This window comes from Plecotus auritus (assembly GCF_963455305.1).
Source record: "Plecotus auritus genome assembly, chromosome: 1".
NCBI classification, from domain to species: Eukaryota; Metazoa; Chordata; class Mammalia; order Chiroptera; family Vespertilionidae; genus Plecotus; species Plecotus auritus.
The window spans coordinates 44,344,146-44,356,627 of NC_137770.1; the positions used below are offsets into that span (position 1 = coordinate 44,344,146).

Sequence of the window (12,482 nt, forward strand, 5' to 3'; positions counted from 1 at the left end):
CCTTCGATTGCTCGGCCCATTTCTATTCATTCTTTTAAAAAATAACTTTAGGGGGGAGCTGGGACGGAGGAAAAATAAGTTCATGTAAAAGAAATATGGACTTATTTTAAAACTTGGAAAATACAAAGAATTATGTAAAATATATTTATAAAAAAGGTAACTGGTTCACACTTTCATCTATTTTTTTCAAGGTATTTTTTACGTATGTACTTTTATGGATCATATTCAGTTTGTATCATGCTTTTTTTCCCCACCTACTATTGCACTATAAGCTTTCTTTTCATTTTTCATAAATGAATTGAAAACATTCTTTAATGGCTGTATATTGTTCATATATGTTTGTGTGTATATATTTCTAAAGAGTTTGTTTAACCCTTGCTTTGGCCATTTAGATGGTTTCCTTTTCATTTTTTGTGCTACTATATATAAAGCTACAAAGAAGAGTTTTGTTGTTCATTATATTCCACAAATGAGTGGGATCGTATGATACTTATCTTTCTCTGACTGGCTTATTTTACTTAGCCTGATGCTCTCCAGGTCTATCCATGCTGTTGCAAATGGTAAGAGTTCTTTCTTTTTTACAGCAGCGTAGTATTCCATTGTGTAGGTGTACCACAGTTTTTTAATCCACTCATCTGCTGATGGGCACTTTAGGCTGTTTCCAAATCTTAACCTTTGTAAATGAGGTTTTGTACATAACTGTGCCCACCCCTCTGATTGTTTCCTGGGAGAGAATTCTAAGTTGGGATTACTGGAACAGTAGAAAAGAACACTTTTAGGCTCTTGATCTACACTCTCAGGTTGCTATCAAGAAAAGGTGGACACACTGACAAACTCACCAGGGGAATATTCACGTTGCTCTTACTTCATCACAGCCTCTGTTATTGAGAGTCATACTTCGTTTGGTCCTTGAGAATTCTATTTTAATTTCACACTTCTCTGATTAGGCAGGACATTTTTCTACATTTATTAACCATATGTATCTCCTCTTATGTAAATCATAGCTTTGTGTCCGTTGTCCAGTTTTGAACTGGAGTCAAAATTCCTACTCATTTTCAATTCTTGACTTAGCATCTTCTCACTGAGAAGCTCTGACAACGCTCCATGTACCCCCTGGTCGAGGCCTCCTCTTCTGATAGCTCTGTGCACATTCGCTATTGGGATTTCTACCCTGGACTGTAATTGTACGCGCCTGTGTCCCCCATTGCTCCTGGCCAGCTCTGAGTTGTACGTGTTCTTTTCCTCAGTACTAAGCCTGGTACAATGTACGTGTCAATGAAGACTTAGCTAATGAACTAATGAATAAATCAATGAAGATCAAAGAAGTGTTGACTTTTAACTTAACATGAATGTCATCAGGGTAGCTTATCTCCATTTTCTAGAGAAAGGGTCATTAAGTCCTTGGATAAACCTACGCTGACTTATTTACAGTAATATAAATGCTGGTGGAACAGCCCATTAAACTGCTAAAGAAAGAAGTACTCCTGGAACTGTTTATTCAAAAAAGAAAACAAAACCTCTTTCTTTTTTAGAAGAAAAGTAATTTCCTCTGCAAAATAGTATAAAGATTTTTATTGATTCATCTTTGACCTTTTCAGATGACCTTGACAATCATCACAACATACCTTCCAAACGGAGAACACAAAACACTTCCTCCACAATAAAACACATATGTACTCACACATTAAATATACAAATGAAAATTAAACTGAAAATGACTGCATTTTTCACCACATCATACTCCCAAATTATAACTCATGTATTCCTAATTGGCCATTTCACAGTGTTGCTACACACACACACACACACACACACACACACACGTGTATCCGGGTTAATATCATCACTGATATAAACCAGAGGTGGAAAGTGGGGTTGCTGCTACGTTGGCAATAAGTCCAATGCTCTTGTCTTTGGAAGGGATGGCTGACCCGGCATCTCGGGTCTGTTCAAGGGCAGCCGGCTCTCCATCTCAGAGTCTGCATGTGTCAGGATACCAAGGGACTCTAGAGATGCTGAAAATGCCCGAATGTCCCCCATCTGTTTTTTCACCAAAGGTAAAAGCCTTTACAAACTGTGTGCTGTAGTTTCACAGCTGCAGCGTATCTTCCCCACTTGTTCCTTTTTCATAGTGTTGCGAACCTTTGCAAACATTTAATGTACAATTAAAGTGCTCAGCTGTGCTCCATCTGAGCCCATCCTGCTCGTTTTAAATGTGCATAGCTCTCCGGAACCTCCGCAAAATCTTAACTGTTTCCACAAAGAGCAGAATACGGCTGTTAATAGGTAGATGTTAAGGTCCCTGCCACCACCCTCAGCTGAGGTTGACTGAGTCCTGGGCAGGTTTTTCGCTCTGCTGAAGGCCCTGCGGCTTTGCACAACCACAGGTAGTAATCACGGCTCAGCTCAGCTCAGTTCCCTGGAAATTCTCACATCACTGCTTTCAAAGAAGCATAAATCCTTCCTCCCCAACATCCATTAGTATGATAAACCTATAAAATGCAGGTACCAAAAATTGAAACAGTATTTTGTAGCCACTCCCAAATTTTGATGGCAGCAATACATTCACTTATTTCAATCAGGATATTGATATCCCTACTTCAATACACAGGAAACTGCACTTCAAACGATAAACATTAATTTTTCTTCTCTGCATAGTGGGCATAGTCACATCTTGCCTTAAATCTACTTATTTATAGCTTCGCCTCTCCAAACCCCTGACTTGCCTGTATTTCCCATCTCACTTCTCTGAGGAACATCTATAATTCAGACATACTTAGATCAGTTGGAAAAAACAATAAATGGGTAATTGTGATACAAAACAAAAAAAGCAGGTTTCACTAGAAATGAATAAGAAATTTTAAGAACACCCATCACATAACTGTAAACAGTGGTGTTTCTACTGGGTTTAGACCCAGACGTCTCAAGACCTCTCTAAAAAATTAGGGACACCACGTACAAATGTTGGAACAATTAATATCATTGCTTTAAAACTTTTAACATTTTTCACAATATTTAAAATTCTAGTCACTATTACTACCTTGAAATGAAAAAAAAAAAAAAAGTACCTGACTGGTTCAAGTACATAGAGTGACAATGCCTTGTTAAGATATCAAATACTTTAGAAAATACATTTAGATGTTTTGTGATGGGAGATAACTTTTCAGGATTTAAATTGAAGTGCTTTTTTTTTTTTTTAAACATGGTTCTTTGATGGTAAATATGATACATTCCTCAGCTTACCAGAGATTGTAAGACTTTGTCACAGACTGGATTCCTTGTGAGTTTGGCAGGAATTGCTGTGCCAATTTCTATAAATAAGAGGCCTTATGAAAATCTTGTGAAAAAACATCCGAAATACTGATGTCCTGAAAATGATGAAAATCCAAGGATCCGCGATTGAGATCACAGATATAAAACGCAAGGCCCTGAGGTCTCCGGCTTCTTCAGAAGTTCTGCTTTTCTTGGTGACAGCTTTAAATGCTCCATAGTACGCACGATACTGTTTTAAAGGGAAAATATATCCATCATAATATTGAAAGGTTGATGGCAGCAATACATTCACTTATTTCAATCAGGATACATTACCTTTCTGTAAGAATATGGCAGCTCGGCTTGGAATATGCATTTTGGGCAAATTTACTGCAGCTGATGGGTGCAAGTGAGGAGCCTGGGAGGTGCAGAGCCAACATGGGAGGCTCAGTGGAGATGGGGACTCCTGGGAGACCCAGTCTAAGTCCCTAGAGGCTGTTTTACCTGCTGTGAACACGGGAGTTTCTAGGTCCCTGCCTGGCCCCGCAGAGGAGGAGCTGAGGTCCAGTCCACTGAATCTTTTACAAACAGGGTCACCACACTTCCATAAAAACTGAGGTTCTTTGCCCATATTCTCTTCAGTTCTCCTTCCTTCCTTCTGCCTACTTCCTATCCTCTCTCTCTTTTTTTAAAAAAAACACACACTATATTTTTATTGATTTCAGAGAGGAAGGGAAAGGGAGAGAGTGATAGAAGCATCAGTGATGAGAGAGAATCATTGATCGGCTGCCTCCTGCAACACCCCCTACTGGGGACCGAGCCCTCAACCTGGGCATGTTGCCCTTGACTGGAATTGAACCTGAGACCCCTCAGTCAGCAGGCCGATGTTCTATTCTCTGAGCCAAACTGGCCAGGGCCCTATCCTCTCTTATTAGTCAATTCAGAAATAAGTCGCCCTTGTGAAATGTCACCCGTACGGAAACATCAATGAAATAGCAGTTTCTAGCGGCTGTGAAGAGACAGGAAACACTCCAATGAAAGACAGGAGACCTGCGAAAGGACCTGGCCGACTCATGTTAATTACTTAGCATAGATGGTTACCTTTCTGAGGTCAACACCCTCTTTTCACACTAGGAAAGACACACACACACGGACATAGAAGCCTACTTACCTGTGCCCAGTCACTCCTACTGCCTTGATTCTCTCTGATGTCTCTGTGGACCCCTCAGAGCCTGCAAACTACTGAATGGCTTTTCCTGCCATTCAGCCAACACTGCTGCCTCGCCCAGCACTACCACTACCTTCCTCTCCACTGGAGGCCAGCCACTTTTTCTCGATGCTATTATACTCCCTGTGCCCACTGAGATTCTAAATCCATAATGGGACAAAATGGACCCTAATGGCACAGGAACTAGGCTAACTCAACATTGGTGGGAGGAGATATGGATAAGTGCACAGACCAGACCCACTTAGGCAATCGAGGGACATCTGCTGGAGAAGATGTGTTTTCCCATCACTGTTTCCTTACCGTTTTGCTCTCTCTACAGAGCATTGTAATGGCCTCAGCACCTCCCGGCTAGTACACTTAGGAAGATACGCCATAACTGGAAGACCTCTCCCATCATCAGGGCTTCATAATACTAATAGTGATAATAATAGCTAATGCCCATGTTCCCAGGCCCTGTTCTAAGCATTTTACTTTGAAAACATCAGTTCATCCTCATAAAAGCCCCATGAAGGAAGTACGACCATTATCTCCATTTTAGAAGTGGAAACTGATGACATGCCCAAATCCTATCGCCTCTCAGGACCAACCTCAAATATCACCCCCTTCAGGAAGTCCCAGTGAAGCAGTGGCCACGCACACCAGCTTCCGAGCCTGAGTCTCTGGGTTAGAGTCCCCTCATTGGCTGTGTGACTTGGGGCAAGTTATTCCGTCTCCTCAGCTACACAGTGGGGGTACTTGTACTTACCTTCTAGGATTGTCAGGAAATTTGAATAAGATGGTCTGAGTTAAACCTTGACAACAAGTCCTAGCATATAATGAGAACTCAATAATTTGCTATTATTTTATCAAATAGGAGAGGCTCTTTTCCTTCTCTAAACTCCCTTATGGGCCTAATTACTCCCACCCACTCCGGTATTATAGCTTATGTGGGCATATGTGATGTTTTTCTCATTTTATCTCCACAATGACTTACAGTATATTGAATGTTGTAGGTAACAGACATGTGCTGGATGGATAAATGGCTGACAACAGGCTATGCAATTTGGTTGATTTAAAAAGCAAATGCTTACATTTGTTCCTTTCTCCTCCAAGTGTAGTGCAGCAAAATGTAATCCCAAGTATTTGAAAATACTAGACAAGCTGGGACCTTGGTAACTGAGTGGCACTTATATAATTAAAACAAATCATTTTATTTTTAAGCAGTATTTGTCCAAGTTAATCCTATTGCATATTATTTGTATTTTCAAGTCACCTGATTTGTAATAGAAGTATATTGATCTATACCTGAACTTTCAATTTAATATAATTTATTTTTAATTTTTTAGTTTACTAACAATATGACAACTTCATTTATGACAGCGATCAAAGTACACCTTCTATTAATTCTTACAAATTATCAATTTGAACACAATTTTGACTTTTGAAAAATCTCTGTCCATCAAAAGTATTCTCTAGAACATGCTTTATAAACTGCTTCTATAAAAGAGGCTAAAATACTGAATAACCTCAGAATATACACCTGGCATTTTTTAAGTAGGTCAATTTACACGGAGAATCAGTGTGAGAAAAGCGCCCTCTGTTGGATTTAGAAGTCCTGGAGAAAATGTTGCTATTGCCAACTCTGGAGACCTATCTTAGTGGGATATTTCCATTCTCAAGAGCTCTCTTAATTCTAAGGCCCTCTTCTATCCAGTCCACCCATCACAATACTCTGCCCTTTGCTCTAGCCCTTTCAATCCATCCTGACCCTTTCCCCGGGCCCGATTCTTGCCTACCAATCTTTACATGCCTCTAAGAGCCTCCTGTGGAAAGAGCATCCTGCCCATTCTGTCTGCATCAGAATGAAACACACACGAGTTATCGAAATACATGCAGGATGTCCTCTACCACTTCTCTGACTCCATGGACTTGGATATATGCAATTACTTATCTTCATGTGGCTCCAATTATTACATCTAACTTACACATGAACATCCTCTCTCACCCACCGCTGCTCCTTACCAACCTCCAATACATTGTGGTTTTCTAAGATAAATATAATTTTGATGAAAATATGTCATCCACATTAAAGAATGTGCTGAAAACTGCCTCTAAAGCTCAGCTTGTATTTGCTTACTTTCTTCCTACTGCATCAAATTGAAAATTTGAAAATTCAATCTAGTTAAGTATCATGCTCTAATTCAGCATCACAGCAAAGTTAATTTAAAAAAAAAAATCATACTCCAGCCCTAACCAGTTTGGCTCAGTGGACAGAGTGTCAGCCTGCGGACTCAAGGGTCACAGGTTCGATTCCCGTCAAGGACATGTACCTTGGTTGCAGGCACATCCCCAGTAGGGGGTGTGCAGGAGGCAGCTGATCGATGTTTCTCTCTCATCGATGTTTCTAACTCTCTATCTCTCTCCCTTCCTCTCTGTAAAAAAATCAATAAAATATATTTTAAAAAAATCATACTCCAACACGCTTTTCATCAGCTTAATGAAATACAATATTTATGCTATGAATAAAAGTGTTTCTTAAAGTCTCCCCCCTTTTCCTAGATCCATTCCTTGAAGAGTGATTTTCACCCTGCAGACACACTGAAAGGGTATTAGAGACCCCCACACTTCATAAAAAAGACATTATTTGCCTTTTTGCCTTTCATCCTCTCATAGGTATACACTGAGTTTTATGGAGGCTACCTGATGTATGACGATATCCATTCCATTGCCAGGGATAATGGAATATGTGCTTGTGTATTCTTGTGCTTTCTAGAGCTTTCTAAGGTAGTTGGTTTAAGAAACACATATGTGCATTTTTAGAGACTGTTCTCCATACTTCTGTGCTCTTATAACATGCTTTTGTTTTTCTGCTTTACCTGCTATATCTTTATTTTATCATTCACTTAATCATTTTTGAAATTCCAGCTTTTTCCTTGCATCTTTGCAAAAATACAAGAAGTACATTTTGTTACCTTGTTTTGAAATAATATTTTAATTTTTTTCTTATTTTTAATTGCTAATATGAGAAATACTGATACATATACTCCACATAAATTAAAGCTCTTTGGGTCCTTAATAATTTTTAAGAGTAAAAAGGGGTCCTTGGACTAAAACAAGATTGAGAACCACTGCCTTAGAATATAATGCTATCTCCTGAGGAGACCATATTTCTTTTTTGTTTGTTTGTTTTATCCATTTTATTATTTTTAATTCTTTATTGTTTTTTTTGTGTTTTTTTTTTAAATATATTTTATTGATATTTTACAGAGAGGAAGGGAGAGGGATAGAGAGCTAGAAACATCGATGAGAGAGAAACATCGACCAGCTGCCTCCTGCACAACCCCCACTGGGGATGTGCCCGCAACCACAGTACATGCCCTTGACCGGAATCGAACCTGGGACCCTGGAGTCCGCAGGCCGACGCTCTATCCACTGAGCCAAACCGGTTTCGGCAAATTCTTTATTGTTTAAAGTATTACACATGTCTCCTTTTTCCACCATTGACCTCTCCCCGGCCACTCACGCGCCCTAGCACAGGCCCTCACACCCCTAGTGTCTGTGTCCATTGGTTATGCTTATATGCATGCATACAAGTCCTTTGGTTGATCTGTTACTCCCCCGCCCCCCGACCTTCCTTCTGAGGCTTGATGGTCTGTTCAATGCTTCTCTGTCTCTGGATCTATTTTTGTTTACCAGTTTATGTTGTTCATTATATTCCACAAATGAGTGAGATCATGTGATATTTATCTTTCTCCAACTGGCTTATTTTGCTTAGCATAATGCTCTCCATGTCCACCCAGAGACCATATTTCTTAATGTTCTATGTCCAGCGGGCAATAATAAATGGAAATAATAATAATTAGTGATAACAGTGACACTAATTTTTTAGGCCAGGTGCCTGGGTAGGAGTTATATATACAGGGTTTCCCCCCAAAATGTATCCACACTTTAATAACCGATAGCTCAATTTTGAAAGTATTTTTAACAACATTGCCTTTATAATTATTCTAATTATTCAAAGCGTGTACTAGTATATGTATATTTTGGAGATATATATATATATATATATATACATACACACACATATATATATACATATATATGTAAAACTTCAGATCTTTATAGCTATCTTACAGAGCAATATGGTTATCCTTGTCTGAGAGAAATTGTGGTTAGAAAGGTAACTAAGCCACTGTCATAGTTAGTAAGGAACACACCTTATTCACACTCCTGTCTGATGCGGATTCCCTACCCTTTCCAGAAAATGATAGTTCCCGTGGAGAATGCTGTCTGCATTGCATATCTTTGGAATTTTACACGCTTTTTAGGAAATCATTTTCAAATCCACTATTCCCATCAATCCTCGCAATCCCATATGAGTCACTTAACTTCCCTTAGAGATATATCCAGATATGATGTTCTTTCCACTGTGTTATGCTGCTTTCAGCATAGTTCTACTGAAAACACTCAAACTCAGGACGTAATATCCATGCACTTGGCTAGTGTCTGCTTTTATCACAGCATAAGAAAATAAGACTATTGCTTAGAGCAGGGGGTTTGCAAACATGTTCTATCAGTAAATATTTTCTATTTTATGGGATAAAAAGAAAATAGTGATTATTTGGTGGGTACTTATATGATGAGAGAAGACACATTTCCTACAACTTCTATTAATGAAATTAAAAATCTTATATAATAAAAGGCCAATATGCAAATTGTTTCCCCCACCGCGAGCTCCATGGGGAGTTCAACCAGGGGATAGGCCAGCGGGCCAACCGCCTGCAGTTCCTCCCCCTGGCCCCACCCCTGATCAGCACCCCCTCTTCCCCCATGGAGGCAGGCTGGCTGGACCCCAGCCATGCATGAATTCGAGCACTGGGCCTCTACTGTAATAATAATTAAGTACAATTTTTGTTGTTGTTGGTAATACATGTCTACTAAGGAGAATAATAAGAACCTTTTTTTCTTGGAATAATGTTTGGCTTAACTGGGGGTTCAGAGTTCATGTGTGCTATCATCAAATTGATTGCAAGCCTTCACTTGTAAAAACTATTCTTAATTTCATGGCTGTGCAGAAACAGCGGGCAGGATGGACTTGGCCTGTGGGCTGTGGCTGGCCAAGTCCTACTTCAGAGTGTGGTTCTCCAGATGTGATCCCTGGATCAGCAGCTCCCACCTCACCTGGGAACTTGCCAAGAATGAGAATTCTTCAAAAACGTCTGACTCAGAAACTGGGGAATGGAGTCCAGCTAGCCATGTTTTTAAAAATCCTGCTGATGATTCGGAGCGTGGTAAAATTTGAGAACCACTGCTAAATATTTACACATATATCCATATCTGTTTATACAGCTATAGATTTATTGAGTTATTTTTGGGTGCTCTGATCCTGACTCTGCATGATGAAGCTATAGACACCCCCACACACATACACACTCGTTAAAGCCTTAATTTAAGGGAATAATCACATCATATGTCACTTTCATCCACCCTTGAAAGTAACATCCAAAATTGCTACGTTGCTATAAGAAATGTAACTTTCCTATTCACGGAAGTCTCAAAAACTCCAAAGGCATTGACTTGGCAATGCATCTGTTTAAATGTTGCTCATGTTGAACAAGTACACAGGGGGGGCGGGGGGGGGCGCCAAAGGGAGAGGAGTGACACTGAAAAAGTTTTCTCAGGCCTCAGCCACACTCTTAGGTGTCTGGATGGGACCCCAGTCTTGGCTGGGACCCCAGGAGGAAATGCCTTTAATCCCCACCCCACCCCCATTAGTAAATTGAAACCAGAGATAACGCCTTTTGTGTCACCTCGTTGCCAAGACAGAAAGAAACCAACCTGTCCCGACAAGTCATCAAAATGACACCAGTGACTGAAAAGTGCTTTCCAAACAGCCTCTCCGCCTCAGTCACCACTACCCACTCCGGCAGCAGCACCAGACACAGCACCCGGACTCCTCAAAGCTAACGCAGGAGTTTTGAAAAACTAAGCCTATGCTTTCGGTCACTAGCCTCTGCAAACCCCTCTGCACACCTTCTCTGATTCCCTTCCCACGCCAAAACCCGGGAGAAGAACTCCCAGATCCCATTCGATCACTACGGATGCCATTACAAGCATGGACAGGTCTAACGAAATAAAACATTAATTAGTCACCGGGAAGCAGGAGAGGACCCCTGTTGCCAAGGAGGAACCAAGTTCTCCCCAAAGTTCACAAAAATAACTCACCTTCCCAGAGGGAAGCAGAGAGGAAAGGTTCTGCCAACCGGAGAGGTTTCGCGGGGCCACAGGGACACCAAGGGACTCGGTCTTTCCCTTGCTTTCTCTGACTTTCCCTCTTCTCACTCAACCAACTGGGTCATATGTCCTGGGGCTGTGGAGGGAGGGAACCCGATGTGGGGAGCCCAGCAACCAGCCCTCCTGGCCGGGGCGCAGCGTCTCCAGCACCGCGTCCAGCGCGCTCCACCCTCCCCGCCCAGCACCTACGCGCTCCCGGCACCCGCAGCCTCGGCGAGGAGCGACTCACAATTAAAGGCAGGAAGCACATGGTGAAGAGCACAGTCATGAGGGCCAGCAGCAGGAGGTGATCCAGCTCCTCCAGGGGCGGCGGGGACGCCACCCTCTCGCCGGCGCCGGGCTCCACGCGGTCCCTGGTGAGGGAGCGCCGGCGCCGCCGCAGCCGCCGGTGCATGGAGTAGAGGCTGCGCATGGCGCTCAGGTTGCACAGCACGATGGCGAGGACCAGCAGCGCCAGGAGGCTGGCGTAGAGCACCGAGTAGCCCAGCACCGACGGCGAGCGCTCCTCGTGCCCCATCTGGATGAAGCACCAGGTGCCCGGGCAGTACTGTACGAACTTCCCGAAGCCCGCGAAGGGCAGCGCGCAGAAAGCCAGGCAGAAGGCGCCCACGACGGGCGCCACCAGCGCCCCCCGGCGCAGGGTGATGTGCCGTCGGTAGAAGAAGGGGTGCCCCAGGGAGAGCCAGCACTCCAGGGCCATGGCCAGGAGCTGCAGCGTCGAGGCGAGGCCGAAGAAGGACATGAAGAAGGCGAAGGCTTGGCACAGAGAGCTCCCCGGCGGGGGCACCAGCGCCCACAGGCTCCGGTTCTGCGCGTAGGCCGCCAGCACGAAGGGGCTCAAGAGGGACTTGCCCAGCAGGTCGGTGACAGTCAGGCCGCACACCAGCACGTAGAAGACCGAAGGCGGCGGGCGCGGCGAGCGCAGCGAGCATGAGGACAGCCCGGAGCGCGCCAGCAGCCCCAGCGCCAGCAGGTTGCCCAGGAGGCCCGCACTGAAGAGCACCCAGCCCATGGTCGCGGAGTAGCCCTTCTCCACCGAGGTGGTGTTTTGGCAGCGGAAGAACGACGGCTTCATGGCGGGCGGCGTGGAGGCTGCGGGAGGGCCAGGGTCCCCGCGTCCGGGGCTGAGGAGATCCTGGCCGCTCCGCGTGCGCCCCGGGAGGAGAGGCTGCGCTGCAGAGGAAGCTCTGCGGCCGCCGGGTGTGCCCGACAGCAGGCACCTCCTATCTAAACTCTCGGGTCACACCCCTCCCGAGGGGCGGGACGTGCGGCCAGCGGCGCACGGGGCCCAGAGGTAGAGGGCGCGTGGAGCAGCAGAGCGCAGAGCTGGGCCCGGATGCTCTGGGTCCTCAGGAAGGACAGACTCATGCCCAGAGCCGAATAGGAAGAAGGAAAGCTGCCAGACTCCCAGCACCCCGGCCAGTCCTTCCTACGAGACCAGAAAACTTCTGAAATGAAGGGGAAATGAAGCAGCAGCTACTAGGGAGGAGGGGTGTCGGAGGAGGCGGTGGCGGAGGTGGCCAAGAAGAACGCTGAAGAGGAGGAGGGCAGTGAGGAGGCTGAGAAGGGCCACCACCAGTGTTAGAATTAGTGGGTTAGGGAGGGGGTGAGTAACTAACATTTGCTTAACACTGAAGCCTTAGCTCGAATTCTCTTCTGGATCTGTGCACCAGGGAACACTGGCCTGCATGCATAGGTGAGGAAACTGACGGAGACTTTGGAAGGTTAA

At 44.0% G+C, this 12,482-nt stretch overlaps 1 protein-coding gene across 1 annotated transcript; it reads right to left on the reverse strand.

Annotated features, from left to right (window-relative positions):
- Positions 1 to 3,198: 3,198 nt before the first annotated feature.
- On the reverse strand, positions 3,199 to 11,951 carry PTGDR (prostaglandin D2 receptor). Its single transcript, XM_080663091.1, has 2 exons — positions 10,983 to 11,951; positions 3,199 to 3,502 (listed from the first exon to the last, which is right to left on the reverse strand). Exons 1-2 carry the CDS (start codon positions 11,826 to 11,828, stop codon positions 3,263 to 3,265), a joined length of 1,086 nt encoding a protein of 361 aa, XP_080519217.1. The 5' UTR covers positions 11,829 to 11,951; the 3' UTR covers positions 3,199 to 3,262.
- Positions 11,952 to 12,482: the final 531 nt, after the last annotated feature.

Coding starts and splice junctions, on each gene's coding strand:
- PTGDR (XM_080663091.1), bottom strand. CDS start 11,828: ATGAAGCCGTCGTTCTTCCGCTGCCAAAACACCACCTCGGTGGAGAAG. Junction 3,503..10,982: donor TGTGCTTCCTGCCTTTAATT/GTGAGTCGCTCC, acceptor CCTTTAAAACAG/TATCGTGCGTACTATGGAGC.